The sequence below is a fragment of the Eublepharis macularius genome, chromosome 13, assembly GCF_028583425.1.
Source record: "Eublepharis macularius isolate TG4126 chromosome 13, MPM_Emac_v1.0, whole genome shotgun sequence".
Lineage (NCBI taxonomy): Eukaryota > Metazoa > Chordata > Lepidosauria > Squamata > Eublepharidae > Eublepharis > Eublepharis macularius.
This window is the reverse complement of record NC_072802.1, coordinates 69,404,511-69,428,137: the sequence shown is the minus strand read 5'-3', so window position 1 is coordinate 69,428,137 and position 23,627 is coordinate 69,404,511. Positions and strand designations below refer to the sequence as shown.

Genomic DNA, 23,627 nt, shown 5'->3' with positions numbered 1-23,627 from the left:
TGCTGGTCACGTGAGCCGACGCGCCGTCGCCACCGTGCCCTAGCAACCGTTACCAAGGGCCTGGCAACTAACAGGGCCTGGTCCTTTGAGAGAGGGAGGGGGCCAGTTTAGATGGGCGTTTCGGGGAAAATCTGAGGTAATGACGGAACGGGGGTGGGAGAGACGGTAAAGGGGGGGGGGGTTTGCAACGTAGGTAACGGCTACCCCCCCTCTTCATGGGCTTATGAGGGATCCATGAGGGGCAGCGGTTACCATGGCAACCAGGCCTTGGCAAATTGGGTCATTTTGGGAACAGCCTCCTCCCGGGCATTTGGAAGGGTCATTCTATTCATGGGGTGGCCGAGGGCTGAGGAGGAGAATTTCTTTTGTCAAAGGAAGAGGGTGTGTTGCTATGGTGCTTGCTAGTAGTTTACTGCATTTTAATCTCATTTTTGGATAGCTGTCTTCCAAAGTGACGTTTTTTGTTCCTTAACTATACCGTGCCCTCAAACGTGCATGGGGCTTTGCAGGCCTAATATAAGAAAAACGTCTCTGCTGCTGTGAGGAACGTGTAATCTGAATTTTGACACAGGGCAACACTGTGTCGTCTGCCTTGAGTCTCAGTGAGAAAGGCAGACCGTGAATAACGTAAATAAAATATAGGAATAGGCCAAGGCAACAAGCAATGTATGTGCACCAGGGTCCTGTATTTAAAGACGAATATCCCCATCTTCTATCTCCCTTTCTTACAATCAGGAGGGTGTTCTTGTTGTAAATCTGTTCAAGACGTTTAGAATTTTTATTTTAATGTACTTTCAGTTATCGTTCACCTTTCTTGTTGGGACTTGAGGTGCATTACAAGTATAATTTGGATATGTCTATCAGCTTTAGAGGGAGGTTGCCTGCAACACAAACGTTTAAATTCTTGGAAGAAGCTAAAGTATGCCCTCTCTGATTAAGCTGTTTCCATTTGGCGGCCCCTTCCTTCTCTGTGTGGATAATTTTGATAAGAGCTGTTCTTGCTTTCATAAAGAAGCACAGATTCCATTGTACCTTAAAGCTGCTTTCACTCTCTTCCTTGTAGGAACACTTTCAAGGGTGTCAAGATGAGCGACCAACTTAAATTCATTGTTGAGAAACTCAATAAGGAACCCTTTAAGAAGAACTTCAATCTCATCACCTTTGACTCTTTGGAGTCTATGCAACTGTTACAGCTGCTCAGTGATGTTTTGGGGGAGATTGACCCAAAGGTAAGGGTGGACTTTAAGGTGCTGAAATGTGGATGTTATAACATTCAATTTATATAAGAACATTTGATTTATATACCACCCTTCAGGACAACTTAACGCCCACTCAGAGAAGTTTACAAAGTGTGTTGTTGTTATCCCCACAACAATCACCCTGCAAGGTAGGTGGGGCTGAGAGAGCTGTGACTGGCCCAAGGTCACCCAGCTGGCTTCAAGTGAAGGAATGAGGACTCAAAGCCGATTCTCCAAATTAGAGTCCAGCTGGATACCTTAAATATTCTCCTCTCAGCTGCTGTAGGATTCCTGGATTCTAAGGCTGTTGTTTAAAATGTGATTGAGTTCCAAGTAAAAGCTGTAAGGAAGGCCATAGACTTAGTAGTGAATATTGGTGTTGGGGCCCCCATCTCTGTTTCCAAATTCCTCATTCAAATCTTATGATGAAGATAGGCATAAAATAAAAAGATGTCACAGCGTGTTCCTCAGTGTGATCTCCAGCTCAGCTTAAAACAGACACATGTACCAACAAATCAAACACTGGTTCAGCTCTCAATCCACCCCCCTGTTGTAGATGGATATGGCTTTTTAAAAGGATTTGTTATTTGTTTGGCCCCTTCTGTTTGTAACATTTTGAACCTTTTGTTAAATGAAACTTGTGAGGAACTTTTATTTAAACAAAAAATAAAACATTTTTTAAAAATCATAATTTGTTAATCACTTTACTTTAAACAACTTTTTGGGTTTTAAGAGTCAGAGTAGGAGGCTTCTTGGTGACATCGTGGGAGTAGGGACAGTCAATCAGTCTTTCTGAACCCGTTAGGGGAGCCATTTTTTTCAGCTGTCAGCCCCGGAGAGGAGAGTACATCTAAACTAAATGCTGCTAAGGCACTTCCTGGGTAGGCCCAATGTTCTGAAAGTGTGGCATGTGTCTTGACCCTTAAAACATAAAAATGCCTGAGTACCTAATGCATTGGTAGCTCCTCTTCTGCTTTTTAACCCTCACCTGACTCAAAACTTTATGTGGCCACAAAGAGTGGGCCTGCCATCTTGCACTGGCATCCTTCAGCATCACCAGATGTCCCGGAAAATGTAAAAGCTGTCTTGTAGCAGTAGGTGGATTTTGTCTGCAGAGGAAAATACAGTCTGTTCAGCAAATGCTTTCTGCTCAGGGAAGAGCTTTATGTAATATGATAACTTGATTTCCTATCCAGTTTGATTTAATAAAAGCTGGGGGTGGGGGGAGCCTTATCAGGATCTCTGCAGCTGTGGGCTTGAGGTATCTTGCTCTACATAATAACCACTCTTCTAGACAGATTAGTGCCCCACTCAGAGGGGTGAACAAAGTCAGTGTTGTTGTTATCCTCAATACCACAGGGGAGCTGGGGGTTGAGAGGAATGGCTTACCAAAGGCCACCTGCTGAGCTCATGGTAGAAGTGGGATTCGAACTGGCAGAGTGTTGATTCATAGCCCAACCACTTAACTACTGTGCTACAGCGGCTCCTATTGGCTCATCTCCTGGTGCTTATATGCTCCGCCTACAGAACTGTTTGGCCTCTACCTTTTCCTATTCCTCCAGCATTCTCTCCTTCCCCCAAGCCCGCCAAATTCCTTGAAATCTTAGCAACAAAATAATGGAATGATCTTATGCATATTTACTCTGAAGTATACCTTTTTGAGGTCAGTGGAAAGTACTTTGAAATATATCTGAATGTTATCAGGTTATAGGTAATATATGGGTATAGGTGAATTTTTAAAACTCTCCTTGCAGTTAAACAGTCTCCCATCTCTCTTCAATAATTACTTCTGCTTTTAGTATACTTTGTGTGTCGGAGCTGATGAACAGCCCATTAAAATCAATAGAAATGGCTTAAGCTCATGGCCAGGGAAGATGCAATCTGGATTAAGTGTGCATCTCACTTGTGGAAGTCCCACAGCACCTTAACAAGCAGCTAAAACCCATTAGTTAGCCTTGTTTTATGTGTGCAACAAAGTTGTCATATGACTTATACTATAGTTATTTTTAAACTTTTCAGCACGTTGTTGACATTAGAGAAGAGTTGCCAGAGCAGACTGCTAAACGGATGTTGAGCCTTCTCGGTATTCTTAAATATAAACCTCCAGGAGGTACCAGTGACTTGTAAGTATTTGCATTTTGTTGATAACAGCGAAATATAGATGGTACTGAAGTCATCTCAACCTGTAAAAATACATATCTGTGAATTTTATCACTTGTACAAGCTCCGTGCTATTAATGTTTATGTTGTGCCTTGTAGCAGTAACTTATTTGCTGGTTTGTACTTCTCATTATGACCAGATGATTACTTGACACAACTTTGCTTTTGTTTTGGTTGAACTTAATTTTCCAAGTGTTTCATGAGTCAACCTAGAACTGGGTGTAATAATCAGTGGCGATACTCCAGTTTTACTGTGACAAACCTGAAAGTGTGATGTATTGTCGAAGGCTTTCACGGCCAGAGAATGATGGCTGTTGTGGGTTTTCCGGGCTGTATTGCCGTGGTCTTGGCATTGTAGTTCCTGACGTTTCGCCAGCAGCTGTGGCTGGCATCTTCAGAGGTGTAGCACCAAAAGCATCTCTCTCAGTGTCATCCACACTGTGACACTGAGAGATCTCTGTATTTTGGTGCTACACCTCTGAAGATGCCAGCCACAGCTGCTGGCGAAACGACAGGAACTACAATGCCGAGACCACGGCTATACAGCCTGGAAAATCCACAACAACCATCTGAAAGTGTGATGTCTGTTGACTTTCCCACAGTTGCATTCTTTTGCGCATCTATCAGGAAGTGTCTTACTGAAATCAAGGAGGCTTTCTTCCAAGTAAACATGACCACGATTATGTTGTAATTTGGTTCTTGCAGGAGCATGGTGTTACAGTTCTCTTGTTTCTTCAGCAGTTCTTGCACTGGGCACTAGAGGGTGCTACTGTTTTAACTATGGTTGAGTGCTAGAGGGCCGACACTGTTGGGGCACTGTGGTGACACCTTAGTAAAATCTTGCTGCACCTGTGGCCATACATAAGGGGAACTGGCTGGCAATGATGAATCTGAACCATATTGCGTGCTTCCTGCTTCCCTCATATTTCTGTACAGTTCCAGGGGCGCAATAGAATTGGCTTTGTTGTGCACCACCTTGCTACAGACAGCCCATGCCAGTGCCCCCTGTGGCCATGGAAAAAGCTGCTGTGCAGTGAGACAATGATTGGGGGGCATTGCTAAGGGCTTGTGTATCTGAAGCCCCTCAGGATAGGCAAAAATGATTGAAGAAGGATAGGGCTTGAGAAAGGAGTAGTGAGGTGGCAGCAGGAGGGACCCGTTTGGGAAGGATGTGTGTGTGTTTGTGAGTGACAGCAATGGTGCATTTTGTGGGAGGCCTGAAGGGACAAGCACCATCTTCTATGCTGTCCTTTATGATGAGGAGAGGCTATAAAGTGGTATATAAATATGGACTGTTATTAGGCACTTGGGGAAAAGCTGTAAGAACTGCTGCTTAGGTTTGATCCAAACCTCTTTCCTTTGATTTGAAATGCATTGGTAGAGCCTGATGTTATGCTTCCATTTAGGAGTACGTTCCGCCAAGGTTTAGTTACTGGAAGCAAGCCTGTGATTCATCCTGTCTTGTACTGGCTCCTTCAGCGGACAAACGAGCTCAAGAAAAGAGCCTATCTGGCACGTTTCTTGATCAAAGTGGATGTGCCAATGGAGATCCTTCAGGATGAGACGGTGGCTGATACTAACAGACAGGTAGCATTTCCAATGTATTTGTTACCTTGGCACTGTTTTAAGTACTAATGTAAGTAAAACCAGTGAGAGTTCACTGCCAGATTTCCTTAATAGGATATGTACCTACTACAGACCAGAAGAGCACATCAGGTAACACCTTTTTTGGTTGGATTCAAAAAGGAGATCAAAACAAAGCTCCTCCAGACTGGCTGTTTATATATACACCTGGACTTGTTAAATGATGGCACGCTCTGCAGCTTGGTAAGGCTGTATACACTTGGACATTCCTGCTGCCTACATGGCCTGCAGACAGTGTTGTACAGCAATCACTGCATGAGATCCTGCCATCTTTGTCTCCTTCCCAGACCCTTTGTCTAGTTCTTGAATGTCTTGAACCGTTATCCGCAAGAGCAGTCCTTGGGGTTTGTTGGTTCCGAGATAACTGATGCTTCACTGAAGTCCTGCCCACCCTAGACTGCATCTTGTACAGGGGATGTGGCTTGTGTTAAATGGCAGCAGGCCTGTTGCATGGCCCTGACGGGGCCTTGGGGGTGTGCATGGGCCTGATAGAGCAGAAGAAGGTTGGTTGCCTACACTAAGTTAGTATGTCCTAAAATTTACAACATGGTTGTTTTTATTAGGAGCTTGTTAACATAAGATATTATCTATCCAGTACGAAGCATTTTTAAGTTCTGTTGATTTCAGCAGGAAAGGTTAAAACTTTCCCATTGAAATCAGCGGAACTTTAAAGTGTTTGACTTTTGCTGGATCATTTCAATTTTTTAAGTGTTCCAGTTTTCATTATCGGGATCTGTTAGGTTTTTTAAGGTTAAAATAGGGCGCCCAGTCTCCAGGTGGGGCCTGGAGTTCCCCTGGAGAAAACGGCAGCTTCAGAGGATGGACTCTGTAGTGTTGCATCCCTACTAAGCCCCCTCCTCTCCCCAAACCCTGCCTACTCGGGTTCCACCCCCAAATCTCCAGAAATTTCAGACTTGGAGTTGGCAACCCTAGTTAAAAACAGCCACCTGGCTCCTTGAATCAGAATGGAATTGCCGCTTTGGGAGGTGGGGTGTTAACCCTTTCTGCTTATGCTGTTTTCCTCATCTAAATCGCCCCCTCAGAAGTTGATCTTTGGTCTCCAGATGGGAAGTATTTAAATAGGAAACAATGAGGGAAAGCCCCAATTCAGGAGCATACCCCCCACCCCGGTGGCTGTTTTTCTTTTCTTTTTTTAAAGTTTCTAGTTTGGCCTCCTGTTGTAACTGAAAACCCTGTTTTATGATTGATTCCTGAGGCACAGAGTAAAATATGTTGATAATTCCATTCCTACAAATAAATAAGATTTGATGATGGAATGGCTTTTTGGTTGTTGATTTTAAGTTACATGACAGAGTTTTCAAAACCAAATTGTAAAACCAGTGTGATTCCTTAACCTTTATGACATACTTTAGAAACAGAGCTGGAAGGGACCCCAAGGGTCATCTAGTCCAACTCCTTGCACAACACAGGAAATTCACAACTATCCCCCTACTCGCCTCCCTCAGCGACCCCCTGCTCTATGCCCCGAGAAGGCAAAAAGCCTCCAGGATCTCCAGCCAATCTGACCTGGATGAAAATTCCTTCCTGACCCCAAAGTAGCGATCGGCATTACCCTGGGCCCATAAGGAAGACCCACAGAAGCATGCACTCCCTCTCTTTATCTGTGTACATTCGAGAACCATCATAGCTCTCAGATGGCCATCTAGCCTCTTCTTAAATATCTCCAAGGAATGAGAGCCCACTGCCTCCTGAGGAATCCTGTTCCACTGAGGAACTGCTCTGATGTTCAGCCCAAAACTCTTTTGCTTTAATTTCAAGCTGTTGTTTCTGGTCCAGCCCACTAGGGCAACGGAAAGCAACTTATTCCATCCTCTGTGTGACAGGCCCTCAAGTACTTGAAGAGGACTATCCTATCACCGCTCAGTCACCTCCTCTCCAGGATAAACATACGAGGTTCCTTCAGCCTTTCCTCATAAGACTTGGTGTAGACCTCTCACCATCTTCGTTGCCCTCCTTGGACATGTTCCAGCTTCTCAACATCCTTCTTAAACTGTGGTGCCCAAAACTGTACACAGTACTCCAAATAAGGTTAAACCAGAGCAGAGTAAAGCAATACTATCACCTCACATGATCTGGATACTATATTTCTGTTGATACAGCCTGAAGTCCCATTTGCCTTTTTAGCTACAGCATCACATTGGTGGCTCACGTTCAGCGTATGATCTACTAAGACCCCTAGATCCTTTTCTCATGTACTACTGCCAAGACAGGTCTCCCCCATCCTATAAGTGTGCCTTTGATTTTTTTTTCTACCTAAATGCAGAACTTTATATTTATCTCTGTTGAAATTCATTTTGTTCGTTTTAGCCCCATTTTCCAGCCAGTCAAGATCATCTGAAATCTTGTTTCTGTCTTATACTGTTTTCTACTGTGTTCTGTCTTCTAACCCTAACCCCTCCCAATTTAGTATCATCTGCAAATTTAATGAGGATCCCCCCCCCCCCCAAGTCCAAGTCCTTTATAAAGATATTGAACAACACTGGGCACAGGACAGATGCCTGAGGCACTCCACTTGTCACTCCTCTCCAAGATGAGGAACCACTTAAGCACTGTTTGGGTACGGTCTATCAATCAGTTACAAATCCCTCTAACAGAGGATTTGTCAACCGGAATATCTTGTGGAACCTTATCAAAAGCCTTACTGAAATCAAAACTATGTTCACAGTATTCCCCTGATCCACCAAAGTACTAAAAAGGAGATAAGGCTAGTCTGACATGACTTGTTCTTGTGCAGTATGTTAAATTTTGTGCAATTTTTTCTCACGTATTCAGTTACAATCTTTCATGGAAATCTTAGTTTTGCCATGTTTACATAATACTCAGTATTGTTCTAAGAACTGAGGGAAGTATATGGCTGCATGGAAGTTAAAAATGAACATTCCCCCCTCCTGCTGACAATATCCAAATTTAAAATAACTAAACAAAAACTGTAGTTAGAGAAAGGAATGCGGCTTGTATGTTTATTCAGTGTGTGCCACTCCTAATTTGTATAAAGATACATCTCTGCATTTTCCATTATGTAAAATGTGCTTCGATAATCCACTGGCTTGTTCAAAATAGAAACTGCAATAATAAACCACCCTTAAACAATATTGCCACCATGCAAAGTTGTTTACACGGTGCTAAATATCAAGAGATATTTGGTTATTACTATGTATAATATTTTATTTTACAATCAGATAGGTGTTGTTCATTGCAAATATTTATTTTGTGCATTTCTGCCTAGTGTTCCTTATCATATAGCCAGCCAGGCTCTGTAGCTTTTAGGCTGCAGTTTGTAAACCCGGCTTATTAAAGGCTTGTCATCCCCCCCATGTTTTGCTCACCGAGCAAGTCACTCTTAATGTACTTAATCAAGGCGGGGCTGTCAGGCTACAGTTCTGCCTATAGAGCTTCTCTTCTGATTTTTATAGCATGAAGAACTGATGGAAGCCTTCAAAAACCTCCATAAAGAATGTGAGCAGCTCAAGACATCTGGTTTCTCAACTGCAGAAATACGACGGGTAAAAAAGAGAGATGTTCAGCCTTGTCTTGTGATGTGGTCATTTTGTTTTTTATGTGTTGAATAGATAACTTTATTTATTTATTTGTTTGTTTGTTTATTTATTTATTCATTTGTAGCCCTCCTTTTCTCGAAGAGATCCAAGGTGGATTACACAGTGCAAGTGAAAATACAATATAATCAACAGCTAGGACATTAATTGAACAAAGTACAACAATGAGCAGCAGTTTGGACATCCAGTGAAAGAGAAATAATAGAGTATGGAAGTAGAAAAGGTTGGCAGGGAGGGGGAAAGCATAAAGCTAAGCACAGAGATGAAATCTTTTGGAAGCAAAGCATAACTCGTTTACATGGCATGTTTAGCAACGTGGAAACTCCCTAGTAGGCGCATGTCTACATCAACAGATAGTACAGCAGACAGTGCCCAACAGAGTAGCGTATAGTCCCTGCCCCCACCAATGCATCTGTCTGAGCTACTTCTTACGACACGGCCCTATGACCTGGGAGGCAAACCCTCCTGGATAAATAAGTTTTGCATGGTTTGTGGAAAGCCATGAGAGTGGGAGCTTTCCTGACCTCCTCAGGCAAGCCATTCCATAAAGTGGGGGCTATCACAGAGGAAGCAGGTGTGAAGGCAGCTGTTGATTTCACCCTGCTGCAAGACAGTATCTGTAGAAAGCCCTGTCCAGATGAGTGAAGCTGCCATAGTAGAACATAGAGGGGTGGTGGTGGTTGCACAAATATGAGGGGCCTAGGCCAGGAAGGGTTTTGAACATGATAGTCATAACCTTGAATTGAGCCTGGAAACTGTTGAGAAACCAATTGAGTGACTGCAGAAGGAGAGTGATATGCATGCTTCATCTAGTTCTTGAGAGTAAATGAGCTGCAGCATTCTGCACCAGCTGGAGTCTCTTGAGTCAACTTTTGAGGAGAGACCTAGGTAGAGTACATTAACAGTAGTTAGGAAAATGGATTTTTCCCTTACGATCAGACATCCCTTTTAAAGATGAGCTTGCCAAAATGTTTTTCATCTTCCATTCTTCCTGGGCAGTCTGTGACGCCTTCACTATTCAGGTCTGCCCTGTTCAGTAAATACCCCTCCACGTATGCAAGTTGACAAAAGGACCAGGAAACTCAAGGTCTGGCCTTAGGTGCAGCCTGCTGCACCGAGCCTCCCAAACTACGAAGCTGGCCTTAGCCGTGGATTTTTCATGTAGCATTGTTTGACTCCCTGCATGACTCCCTGCAGACCATGCTGTAAGAACAGGAAATCCCTGAGCATGCTTGACTCCATCTCTTGTTCCCACAAATATTTGTAGGCTGAAACAGAATAGTAGCCATTAACTACTTTGACTAAATGTCCACTGTGGTTACTAGCTGTAGAAGAGGGTGATGGTGCCACACACTGTGGCAAAGATTACTGAAGTGTTCAGACAGCGCATTGAGCCAAACAAGTATGGTACAATTCAGCTTGAGTTAAGCACTTTGAAGTGCCATGGATTTCAGTGGGGGAACTGAGCATGGGCTTAAATATTCCCTGTTGAAATCAGCGGGATTGAAAAGGGCTCAGTTTTGCCTGGTTCATACCTTCTGTGTCCCAATATATTTTAGGCTAAAAGGCGTCATGTTGCTTCATAAAAAAAAAAAAAATCAGCTGGGTATAAGGGCCTTCAAACTGACTTATTACTGGCCTGCTCATTTGCATGTAATGATACACTTTCTTTACTAATTATTTAGAATTTTTTATGCTGTCTCTCCAGAAGACGTGACAGAGGCAACTCACAAAGTAATAGATGATAAAACATAAAACACCATAAAAATCGTACAGCAAACTATTACAACCCAGCATTAAGCCTCTGTTCAGCAGCAGCATTAGCAGCAGCAGCACAGAGCTGGAGCGACTTACATTGGAGTCCTCGAGCTTCAGTTCACTGCAGCCTCAATTCCCTCAGCCCAGCAATGATTAAATTTTATAAGACAGTTCAGATTCGATGGAATATTAACTCCAAGATATGGCTGTAATGGAAATAATTTGGCCTCTCAAGACAGCTTTAAAAGCGTCCCATTTTATATGAGGTAATATATCAGATTGCTTTGTGATGATATCTGACTGATTTTAAAATCAAAATTGAGACCCCTCGCGATTTAGATGAACCAGTGGCATGATACTGGTTTGGGATCCATTTCGCTGTGAGCACAGGATCATCTTTTGTGTGTAGATAAGTTTCTTGTGGGATTGCTGTGTCTCCCTTGTTGTGTGCCAGGTTGTCCGTCTTCTCTTGACCACATTGTTGATACCTCTTACATTATATGAAACAAAAGTCAGCTTTGATTGCATTATTCTTATAACTATAATAAAGTACAATACTTTTTTTAAAAAAACCAGCATTAAAAATACAGCCACAGCATAAGAATGGCATAAAATATTTCAAGTCTCATAAAGGCTAAAAGCAGAACTGTTTAAAAAGATCAATCCCTTAACAAAAAAGCTTGGATTAAAACAAATGTTTTGGCCTGGTGCTTTATTGAGAGTAGGTCAGGTGCTAGGCAAGCCTCTAAGGCAGACTATGAATAGTATAAATAAATATAGTATCCCATCCCTGATAGTAGCTTGGCTGCTGCATTTTAGACCAACTGACAGTTTGCAAAGACAGCCCCATGTAGAGCGCATTAGAGTAATCTAATCTGGATGTGAAGATCACAGCATGGATCATCATGGCCAGATTACACTTTTCAGGGAATGGTCATAGATAGTGTGTCAGCTGAAGCTGATAGAAGGTGCCACATGCCACGGAGGAAACCCACACCTTCAACTTTAGACCAGGATCCAGCAGGCAAAGATCAAGCTACAAACCTGTTTTGTTGGGGGAATGCAACCCCCCCCCCAGGAAAAACTGACTCCTCAGTCCCCAAACAGCTTTGTATTTATAATAAAGATAATGACAACAACAACAACATTGCCTTTGACAATATAACAACATTTGATTTATATACCGCCCTTCAGGACAACTTAACGCCCACTCAGCAGTTTACAAAGTATGTTGTTATCCCCACAACAATCACCCTGTGAGGTGAGTGGGGCTGAGAGAGCTCTGAGAGAGCTGTGACTGACCCAAGATCACCCAGCTGGCTTCAAGTGGAGGAGTGGGGAATCAAACCCGGTTTTCCAGATTAGAGTTCCACTGCTCTTAACCACTACACCAAACTGATCACATCACCTCAGTCTTGTCTGGATTGAGCTTCAGTTTATTGGCCCTCATCCATCCCATTGCCTTCTCCAGGCATCAGTGTTGTCTCTGAGGATGCTGAGATGTTTCAGACATATTGGTGCAGTTTTTTCTGCCTGCTCCTTTGAAACATCAGCCAGTTCTACAGAGTTTAAATGTGCCTGTGGAACATGTTGGTTTGTTTATTTTATTTCTTTTAAATCCCCACTTTTCTCTGCCAAAGGGACCAAAAGTGGCTTACAACATTCTCCCCTTCTCTATTTTATCCTCACAACAACCATGTGAAGTAGGCTGAGAGTGCGTGAGATTGAAGGTCATCCAGCCAGCGTCCATGTCAGTGGGAGGGAATCACCCTGTGTTCCCCCAGGTCCTAGGTGACATTCTAACCATTACAACACCACGCTGGCCCTGAACATGTTGATATGATTACTGTACCAAAGACAAGAAGTAGCATAATTGGAACCCATAACATAAGTTATAAAATGACATAATTATCATATCATACTAAAACTTGATAGTTCCAACTTTCTAGAAAAATGACTGGATCTGGCCCAGAACCTCTAAATTACTGTTGTGTTTTCTAGGATATCACTGCCATGGAGGAAGAGAAGGATCAACTGATCAAAAGAGTCGAGCGTCTTAAGAAGCGGGTAAATGAGAGGAGCAAAGCTATAACATTTGGGTGTCATCATCATCCTTGGCTTGAATGTTTGTCTGGGGAATGCAAACAAGGATTAAGATTAGCTTGCCACATGTCTGGGAAAGATTCATATGGCTAACTAGAGGAAAGGGGATCTTCTCTGGGAAACAGTCCAAAACTTTGAAAGACCTACAGCCCGACTCTCCAGTGTCGGCTCTAAGAAGGGTCACACGCGAGAAGGAAGCATGGTGCGAATCTGTGAGACACACAATCACACCCATTTATTTCTCAGCTATGTGACGGGTAACTTGCACGACTTATCCTTTTGCTGTAGGTGGAGACGGTGCAAAATCATCAGCGGATGCTTGAGACAGCGAGGCAGCTGCGAGTAGAGAAAGAGAGAGAACAATCTCTTGCCCAGCAAAAGCAAGAGCAGAAAATTCAGGTACCCAAGCAAAGGCCTAACTGTTTTGTTTTTTTTAAAGGAAAAAATACTGTGCTTTTAAAAGTAAAAATTGCTTGGGGAAAAAGTTACTGGTTCTTTAGGTAACAGCATTCCTGTTTCTCCAAAGTATATGGTTATTTCTTACATGAATTTGTAGGTTAGGATTCTGAGGTATCAAAGATGGATACTTCTGCATACCAAATGCTGGGGACAAAATGGGAAAGCCCTGCCCCCTTCACTTACTGAAAGCATTGTGAGTGACAGAAATTGAGATCTTCAAAGAGGAGCTCCCAGAAAGAGTGAGACTCAGACATTGTCCCATTCTGTTATGGGTGGTGTACTCAGGGCTTTTTTTCAGCTAGAAAGCGGTGGAACGGAGTTCCGGCACCTCTTGAAAATGGCCACATGGCTGGTGGCCCCGCCCCCTGATCTCCAGATTGGAGATCAGGGGGCTGGGCCACCGGCCATGTGACCATTTTCACCAAGGGCGATTTAAACTTTTAAAAACTCCCCCCTTGTTCCAGCTGACCCAAAGTGACGTCATTGTGCAGTCTTGAGTTCCACCGCCGAGTTCCACCACCTCTTTTCCCAGAAAAAAAAGCCCTGGGTGTACTCATCTGCAGTCAGATTGTTTGCTGTGTGCTTGGCCAAAGCCCTTTCCCCTCCACCCCCAGTTCTCCTAGTAATCCCTGCCCTAGGTTGGCTTAACCGTGTAACAGGCTGCAGGAACTTCTTCCAGGATCTTGCTGTTAGGACAATTTCTTATTACTTCCGTTAATGGCTGAAGAACAAGGGCACGACCCACCGAGACCTCATCTGCACCCTCAGTCCTTTCAGTGCATCTTGCATCGAAGTTCCCAATTGGTCCCCCTCCTTTTTTATTTTTTTGTTGTCGTTTGAGTGTATGTTTCCCAAGAATAAGCTTATAAATAGATTCATGCATATTTTCTAAGCTTTTTCATGCAGAGCAGAAGCTGCAAAGAGTCCAGCTCCAGCTCAAGGATATGCGTCACGCAGGAGTGGATTCCAAGCCAGAAAGTAAGTAGGAGTTCTAAAATGTGTTTGTGCCCCTCCCTTTTTTCTCTACTGCCAAGAACCATGGAAGGACTCTTATAAAGAGGAAAAGATAAAATGTGTGCCCTTTTGAATTTTCATTCTTCTACAGTAGAAGACAGAGTTGGGATACAGGATGATCTTAACAGGCTGGAAAACTGGACTAAAACAAATAAATTGAATTTCAGCTGAGATAAATATAAAGTTCTACATTTAAGTAGGAAACATAAAATGCATAGTTATAGGATGGAGGAGAGTTGTCTTGGTAGTAGTACATGTGAAAAGGATCTAGGGGTCTTAGTAGACCATACACTGAGCATGAGTCAGCAGTGTGATGTGGTAGCTAAAAAGGCAAATGCGATTTTCAGATGTATCAACCGCAGTATAGTATCCAGATCATGTGAAGTGATGGTATTGCTCTAACTTTGCTCTGGTTATACATCACCTATAGTATTGTGTTCCGTTTGGGGCACCACAATTTAAGGATATAGACAAGCTGGGACATGTCCAGAGGAGGGCAACGAAGATGGTGAGGGATCTGGAAACCAAGCCCTATGAGGAAAGGTTGAAGGAGCTCAGTATGTTTAACCTAAAGAGGAGACGACTGAGAGGTGATATGATAGCCATCTCCAAGTACTTGAAGGACTGTCATGTAGAGACTGGCGCAGAGTTGTTTTCCATTGCTCCAGAAGATCAGACCAGAACCAACAAGTCGAAATTAAAAATGTTTTCGGTTAAACATTAGAAAGTACTTCCTGACAGTTAGAGCGGTCCCTCAGTGGAACAAGCTTCTTCGGGAGGTGGAGGCTTTAAAAGAGAGGCTAGATGGCCATCTGACAGCAATGCTGATTCTGTGAATGTAGGCAGATCATGAGAGGGAGGGCAGGAAGGGTTACATCAGTGCTTAGTTCTTGTGGCTTCTTCTTACATGCCCAGGGTAAGGCCAATCGCCACTTTGGGGTCAGGAAGCAATTTTCCCCAGGCCAGTTTGTCCAGGGATCCTGACGGTGTTTTGCCATCTTCTGGGCATGGAGCAGGGGTCACCGGGGGTGTGGGGGAGGTAGTTATGAATTTCCTGCACTGTGCAGAGGGTTGGACTAGATGACCTGGAGGCCCTTGATTCTATGATTTTACAGAATGGGCTTGACACTTTTGAAATTTTGGATTTTTTAAAGATCTGAACTCTAAAAGATTCATGACCATTTACTTTATTATTGTTAATAATTGATGCTAACTATTGGATCCTCATCACTAACTGCACTAAAGCCAGAGTTTGGGAAACTGTCTTTGTTTATATTTCTCCCTTGTGACCATTGTGTCTCCTCCAGGGAGTAGATCCACCTTCTTGCTACTGTAACTCAGCAATTCACCACATTCATTGATAGCACTGTACTGATTGTGACTGTAACAGCTTTGACTCAAATGTGGACATCAACACTTGGTTGTTGGTTTGTGTATCAGCTGGATCAATAACTGCTGTTCTTTTTCAGATATTTCAGCATTTAATAAAAACAGCAACAACATCATTTGTTTTATATACCGCCCTTCAAGATAACTTAACACCCACTCAGAGCAGTTTACAAAGTATATTATTATCCTCATGACAAGGTGGGTGAGGTTGAGAGAGCTCTGAGAGAGCTGTGACTGACCCAAGGTCACCCAGCTGGCTTCAAGTGGAGGAGTGGGGAATCAGATCCGGTTCTCCAGATTAGAGTCCTACGCTCTTAACCACTACACCAAACAGGCTCTATTTAAAATATTATTCCTGTTAAGATGATAAAACCCTACTTAAAAAATGAGGCTGTTTTATTACCAATATAGCATTTGCTTTCACTTAGTGTGAAACTGCCATTTTGTGTTCACTCAGTTGTAATCTAGTCTTTTCTATGCTATTTTCCCTTCCTTTTTCAGACTTGTTTTGCAATGATTTTTTAAACAGCCCTGAATGCTGTTCAGTGTGGACAGCTAAAGCACTATTGAAATCTCAGAATCGTTGCCCCTTTAAATTTCCCTTCTTTACTGCTTCTTGCAGCTTAGTTGTTGTTGTGTAGTGGTTAAAGTATCTGGGAGACCCACTCTCTGAGTGACGTTGGACCAGTAACATATGCTCAACTTAACCTACCTCATAGGGTTGTTACGAGGATAAAGTAGAGGTGGACTTGTGAGACTTGTAAGCCAAGTCTCCATTGGGGAGAAAAGTTGAGTACAAATGAAGTCAATCTATACCTTCCCATTCTGTGGGCAGTCACCCTTGCCTGACCATTCACACTTATCAGACCCTGCTGGTTATTCCACAGGAGATGGGGGTGACTGCTGTAGGCCTCTGCCCCTGCCCCTGCAGCTGCCTCTGGAGCTTCTGCTGGCAGTGGCACAAGCGAGAGGCAGGAGCAAGCTCAAGGAATTCTGCTGCCCCAAGCACCGTCCTCCCATGCTGCCTCTTCCGAGTTAGGAAGGCTGCAAATGCAAGGTTTCGTGGGAAGTCTGAACTGAGCCACAGCCATTTGGTAAGGGAAGCCTGCACAGGAAGGAGGCCAGCATCTAGGGTCATTGGGCCCTACCTTTGTGAGCTCTCGTTTCATACACTTGCAAGCGCATGCCACACACACCTTTTGTAGCCTGTGAATTGGGCTAAGTGCCTAGGAAATGCTGGAGAGAGACCCCGAGATTGAATATAGATGTAAAAAGCAGCCTGCTTTCAGTATTTTGTGTCTCTTTCCTGCTGCGTATCCCTGGAAGGATTCCCTGCCCTAAGGACCATCCAGGGGCACTGTGCAGCTCTGAAGGATGCCCAGGCATGGCAGGCGTTTGGCTTGGCCCGTCAAGGAATTACTCTCAAGTAATAATCACTTTTTCAGTCCCTACCAATTAGTTATTTTTGATGCAGGAGGAATCCTTTTGCAAACAGAAGCTTCCTTTTTAAAAAAGGGTTCCTTTAAGGTTTATGGACCGGGTGTGTCTATCAGCTGCCCAGCACTTTTGGCTCAGTTCCCGAAGCATATTTGAATTACACTTTGCCAATGGCATATTTACATGTTGTGCAAACACCAGATTCAAGAGCCAGTGTGGCGTAGTGGTTAGAGTGTTGAACCTGGATCTGGGAGGCCCAGGTGCGAATCCCCCACTCTGCCATGGAAACTCACTGGGTGGCCGTGGGCCAATCACACCCTGTCAGCCTAACTTACTTCACAGCCTTGTTGTGAGCATAAAATGGAGGAGGAGGGAACTGTGTCAGCTGCTTTTGGGTCTCCATTAGGGAGAAAGGCAGGGTATAAATAAAGCTAATTAAGACAGTCTGCATCTCAGGTCATTGTGATGTGAGATCCAGCAAGTGCCAGTTTTCTACTGGCAGGGAGAATTGACCTGAAGGCACTTGCAAAGGAGTGAGCTGCTTTGTACCACGTTGTGTGTGTTTCTGTCTGCTGCTTCTGCCTTCCCCCATCTATTTGAGTTAGTGGTTGATGTGCAGCAGCAAGCAGATTGTCTTGTGGCAGCTTAAAAGCTAATTGCTTTATATTACAGCCTGCAGTTTCGTAGTCAGACGTGCCCTGTATCTGATGAAGCAGGCTTTTGCCTCAAAAGCCCACAACCCTCTCGGGCTGCATTCAGATATGATAAACCATGTTTTATAACTCCACAAGGAAATGGGATAGAGGCCTTTTAAAATAAAAGCTGGGAACTAGTACATTGTTGCAATAGGTTGCTATAATACTATAGCGATATGGCAAGACTCAATGTTTCAAAAAGCAGCCCTTAGTGGGGATGCAGAGAAATGATGATGGGGCAGGAAAAATGGCATCGATGTTTTGGGGTCGGGGAACAATCAGCACTTTCCTGTCTTCACGGCAGCACCACCAGCTTTTTTGGAATGTTTCCAAAAAGATCAGAGTAAAGCAGGATTTGGAAAGAAGACTAAAAATGGGGTAAATCCACGAAGTGCCCAAAAGCATCACGATGCTGATGGGAAGTGGAGGGAAACCCTGCTTACCAACAACATCCAGGCCAAGGCAGATAGCCAACGTGAAAGACCGTTCTGTATCTCCAGTCCTGAGTTTCTCCAAGTAACGCAAGGGGAAGAGGGCAATCATAGGAGAGAATTGCCTGCTTGGAGGCAAGCCGCTTAGAGCTTCTCCCCTTCAAATCCCTATATCCAACTTCGAGCCCAGATGGGAAAAGTCTGGTTACCACGTTCAGGATGGAGGGGGCGTTTGCGGAGAGGGGAATAAGCAGGAAGGGGCAGAATGAAGACCCCCCCCAGCCTGTCCAATGGTTTCCTACTGCCCATACTCTTCCCACCTTTCATTAAAGTGCTAAACAGCCTGTCATCATATAAACCTTAAAGGTAAATAAACAATCAGATGTCTTGAGGTGCAAACAAGCTTTTTTCATAACGTGTGACTCTGCCCTAAGTTCTACTACAATCGGGGACTTGAGAGCATTTAACCTTTTCTGGTTTGCGCTTCTGAGCCTTGTTACTCCCCTCCTTCTCCCCTGCCCTTGCACATTTTTAAAATTCTGCCCTTCCTCTAAGGAGCTCAGGGAGGCATGTATTGTTCTCCTTTGTGCAGTTTATCATCCCAACAGGACTGTTAGGTCAGTTAGACTAATAGAGCGTGACCAGCCCATGGTCACTCAGAGAACTTCGTGGCAGAGTGGGAATTTGAACCCAAGTCTTCCAGGTCCTAGTTTGACACTCTAGCCATTATACCCCACTGGACTTAACACCTTCTTGATGACATAGAGTTGTCAGTGGTGGGGTTTTTTTTGTCCTCTATGCATAGAAAAACAAACATCTGTTTGGTTCTGGATCTCACAAGAAAAGTGACTAGAGTTGCACTTCTGTAGCTTTTGAGTGGGTGAATGTATTTATCAGGCTGCATATTGGGAAAGAGAATCTCGGGACTGGGGCAGAGTCGTGATCCCAGGCTAGCAAGGCAGGCTGCCTTGGCTTCTGCTTGTTTGAACAAGCCACGAGCTCACTCTTCTTGAACCTTCCTTGTAAGAATCTGGATGGAAAACATGATGAATAACTATTAATAGGTTTTTGCATGTAAATATGCCTTTGGCAAAATGTAACTCAAATAAGCTTTGGGGCCTGAGCCAAGAGTGCTGTGCAGCTTATGGACATAGTCATCCCATAAACCTTAAAGGAAACCTTTAAAAAAGGGAAGATTCTGTAATTGGAAGCGCTCAAGCGCGCTTTGTTCTTTGCTCTCTGGCCTGAGAATTTGCAGAAGGCAAGAGTCTCTGAAGTTCAATTAAGCTTTTAAAAAAAGGATTAACATCTTTCCCTTGTCCCGCAGAGTTTTGGAATGTTTTACTTTCTCTGAAACCTCTAAGGAAGCTTGCCACCCGTTTTTGTGTTGTCTTTTCCTTTGTGTGCCATGAATCAGTCCGTTTTCATGTTTTAACTCGCTTCTCTGGCTTCTGGCATCATCAGAAAGAGCTGGAGTACTGGTCCTTCCATATTTCTCAAAAGAGTTTTTTTAAAAAAAAATCATTTCCCCAGTGATACTGAATGCTTGCATCATTGTCTTCAGGAGATCAGTTGTATCCATATCTCAAGTTTTCCTTCATTAACATCATAAATGCCTTGAATAGAATATTTTAAAATTTTATTTTCTTCCTCCACTTGGCAAGCTATACCTTCTTCCACTGCCCCCCTCCCCACCGTGACCACAAAGCAACTAATCTTCAACCAGCTTTCAAAAGTGTGGATATTGTCCAAGGGCCAGTGGCTCAGGGGCAACTAGACCCCTTCTAAGACCAGAGGTGCTTGTTGCATAGTCTCTGTTCCTTGGGGGTGTTTGGTGGCTGTAATGCGCCACGCTGGTATTGCAGGTTAGGAAGACGAGGCTTGGCCTCAGCAACAGATGGTGCTTTACGTACATTGTGACCAGCTGCCGAGCAGGGAGCTTCTCCGTGTTACATGCAGGGCATTTTCCCAGGGGGTATGCACCAGTTCCAGTGCTTCTTTCCACAGTACCGATATCTCTTTTGGCTGGCAGGCTGGGGCCAGCGAACATCATGAGTATTGGCACTTTTCTCTTTTTTTTAAATAGAAAAAAGGCATGGATTTCATGTAACATATACATGGAGTTTTTCCACTTCTGAGGATTGCATTCAAGTTTCTAGGGTCGGCATTTTTCCTCTCTGGGTGGAGCCCCTTAGTTTGAAAAGAGCCAGGACTAGGGACAGGAAGATCCAGGTTCAAGTTCCCATTGCACCATGAACCTCACTGGAGGAACAGCCCCTCTGTCTCACCTGTCTCACAAGATTTCTTTTGAGGATAAAAAGTGGGAGAGATGAACCATGTATACCACCTCTGAGTCCATGGAGGAGGGGGGAAATGAAAACGCTGCTTTAAAAAAAAATGAGAGTAGACCTGGCCACAGTCCAGTGACCCTGGTGTGCATTTGTGGGATTTGATGGAGTTCAACAGATGCAACACAGGCAGTTTGCTTTTGCAAGGCAAGGGGATAGCTTATGCACAAAATGGAGGCTATTGCATATTCAGAGAGAGAAAAGACTTCTGCACACATGGAGCTCCTTGAGTGCTCGCTGGAATTTTTCAGAACTTTGGGTTGTGCAATATGGGTTGGATCCTGCGATCCGCACCCTCTTCCTCCTCTGGAGCCATTTCTGATCCTAGGAAGGTTTATTAGTGGCTTAGTGGTGAGGGGGCAAAATCGCTCCTTTCTTCTGTGAGTGCAGCTCTGCTCATGCAAGAGGCAAAAAGGATGATCTCATTCCCTTTCTCCTCCCCACTATCCACTTTTAAATTTTTACCTACGGGCCTACGTGCCAAGAGCCCAGTACACGTGGATCGTGTCTGCATAATCCACATACCACAAAATCAAGATGTACAGATTTTATGGATTAGGTTTATGATATTAGGCTATATGCGTACAGGCCCTTATGCAAATGTCAAGTTAAATATTCAAAAGGCAGCCTGTAGGATGGTGTGATTCCAGTCATATACCACATATGCACCCCAAACGTCTGGACCCTGGCGTTTGACCTACTGTTAAACGCTTGTCTCATGAATTTTCCTCAGCTACGTTTAAAGGGGTAAACTCATTAAAATAATACAGAATTAAAATTCCTACGTACAGAGCTGAAACAGATATTTTCAAGGGATTCCTTGAAAATATAATACTCAGAAATTCTTGGCAAAATCATGAGATGGTTAGAATTCACCAGGTGGTTAGAATCCATCTATTAGAGAAGTTTATACAGCTTGCTAGATGCTACTAGGTTGTGTGTTTATACAGTAAAAATTGCAAAGCAGATCTAGACACTTCTTGTTAGTAGCACAGAAATTATTGTAATTGGCTGCCAAATAGGCTTAAATTACGGTTATTACAATATGAAACCAAATTGCTGTTCCCATTGCTTTGTTTAGACATGTTGATGTGGTGTTTTGTTTTGTTTTTTTAAGGCTTAATGAAGAGACTGGAAGAGGAGATAAAGTTCAATACATATTTGGTCTCTGAAAAATTCCCAAGAGAGGTGGAAACAAAGAAGCAGTTATTGTACCTGTTGCAAAAAGTAGCTGCAGAGCCAGCAATGGGCCAGTCGGATCTCAATGAACTTGAAACCAAGGTAAGTTGATAGAAGAAATTCAGTCTCATGTTTAAGGGCTTTGAAATCACGTTGCTAATAGCACATTATCTGCTTGTGGGCGCTTGCTGACTAGCTTATTTTAGAACACCTCTCTTTACCATTCTCTTAATTGATTTGCTGTTCTGGTGGCATTCCTTTTGCACCATGTGGGGCTTTTTGTGGAAGATACCCTTTGTGCATTCTGCTGAGTCATGGTGGAAGATGCTGTTTTGCACCTTGTTCATTAGAGAAGATATTGCCTTTTTCACACTAAGCTGCAGAACTGGAACCTACTCGGTCTCGTTTGCAAAGAGCAGGGGTGAGGAGAATGTGCATATACTCTCCCAAGATGCCTGTTTGAGAGACGTTTATTATGTGTGGGGGGGGGAGGTGAATTGGTGGTTGAGCCAGGCTTCAAATGTACCTGATCGTTCTTGAACGACTTGCGTGTTGCATGTCCCTTTATTGTACCTTCATCATTATGCCCATCAATAATTCTACCTTCTGACCTCTCCCTTAAACCAGAAGGAGGAAACATCTCTTTAAATTCTTCCTTTTTAAAGAAGCTCCAATCTTCTCAATAACCACCTGCCACTGACATTATTCAAGGCTAATTAGGAAATCGTATTACTCATTGCACAGAAAAGTTCATTTCTTCACACCCTCATGTGTTGTAGTAGAGTCCCTTTGGGGTTTGCAGGAAGTAGAGAACCATTTGTTCAATAATGCAAATCACATTTGCATGCTACGTACACTCAGCATCAGCTTGAGAGGGAGATACTTGGCTTTCTGTTTCCTTCATTGGTTTTCCTTTAAATTATAACTCCGTGGTTAATTTGGTGACTACAGCTGGTTTACTGATTCACCTTCATAACATGGCATTTCAGATGCTGGCACCTAGAGTTTTTAACAGTGTCTGTGGTTGTAATGTATATCTTGAATTACAAATGGGACAAAGAGAATGAAACATGGCCATACAAATGTTGTTGGAACCATTCCAGATCTGCTTTGATATTAATGTCATAAAGCTATGATGGGAAATGAAATTGTATGAAGAAGTAACTAGGAAAAGCCTTTCAAGTCCACACACCTAAAATGGACTCTGTGGATAACATTAAAAATGTGGTCCTTCTTCCTACAGGTGCTGGGCACCCAGTTGTACAAGAGCATCATATTTCAGTTCTTTTAAGACACAGTGATAATTTTGGTTTCTGTTAGATAAAGAAGTTCTTGCTCTTAGAACTTACCTGAACAGTGATCAAACTGTTCATCATGTTGGGATTAAGCCTTTGGTCCTGGTTGAGGTAAAGTGAATCAAAAATAAAAGTGAATTGTGACTAAGTTTGTTGAAACCAAAAGAACAAATTATTTGCCATTAGCTTATGTCTCATTACTTTCAAGGCAACTTAGTCACAACTAACTTGAGCTGAATCAGAGACTACATCCGCTCAGTCTCCTCTTGCTATATATTCTCTCAAGATGGTAGAGATTTTAAAACTAGGAATTAGACTTTTAAATCTTAAAATAGCTGCCTGAGTCAACCTTCAGGAACATAATTTTAAAAGCCTATGAGCTCACGGTTGATCAACCCCATCTAGTGTGTATGAAAGCACTCCCCAAAAGGGGCTTTCATAGCATCTTAGTGAGGTCCAACTCTGTCCACCTCTGCAGCTCTTTGCCCACTCCCATTAAAATAAATACACAGGTACTTATAATTTAGGTGTGGGGGGGGTTCTGTGTGCCCCCTTCTGTCTCTCTAGGATTGGATCACTTTAAATATCTGTAAGGCTCATTCAGTTTGATCCTTTATTTCTTAAAGCTGAAAGCTTAGATTGATAGAAATACTGTCCCTTTTCACTTCCGTGGTGCTTAAAACTAGCTTAAAGGCACTGTGGAGAAGGATGTTGATCCCCTTCCAAATTTTTTCATCTATGGTGTCCCATTCTCAGATCCTCTGATAATGATTCCAGGTTAATGTTCTGTGGTAATCGTGCTAAAGGAACATTTGCATGACTCAGGGTAACTGATCCCCTATCATGCCATGATAGAATATATACTGTTGTAGCGTATGTTTTTTTAAAGCAGCCCCCACCCC

At 43.3% G+C, this 23,627-nt stretch overlaps 1 protein-coding gene across 3 annotated transcripts in view; it reads left to right on the top strand.

Moving 5' to 3' along the window:
* IFT81 (intraflagellar transport 81) overlaps nt 1-23,627 on the top strand; it is a 61,701-nt gene continuing 38,074 nt past the window's right edge. For all 3 annotated transcript variants that reach the window (XR_008598134.1, XM_054996985.1, XM_054996984.1), the window contains exons 1-9: nt 1-136; nt 1,064-1,229; nt 3,258-3,361; nt 4,805-4,985; nt 8,477-8,566; nt 12,377-12,442; nt 12,767-12,877; nt 13,831-13,915; nt 21,369-21,532. Coding sequence is in view for 2 of the 3 variants with exons in the window: in XM_054996985.1 (XP_054852960.1) it covers nt 1,086-1,229; nt 3,258-3,361; nt 4,805-4,985; nt 8,477-8,566; nt 12,377-12,442; nt 12,767-12,877; nt 13,831-13,915; nt 21,369-21,532 (945 nt within the window). In the remaining variant the exon portion in view is untranslated. The remainder of the gene's footprint in view (nt 137-1,063; nt 1,230-3,257; nt 3,362-4,804; nt 4,986-8,476; nt 8,567-12,376; nt 12,443-12,766; nt 12,878-13,830; nt 13,916-21,368; nt 21,533-23,627) is intronic.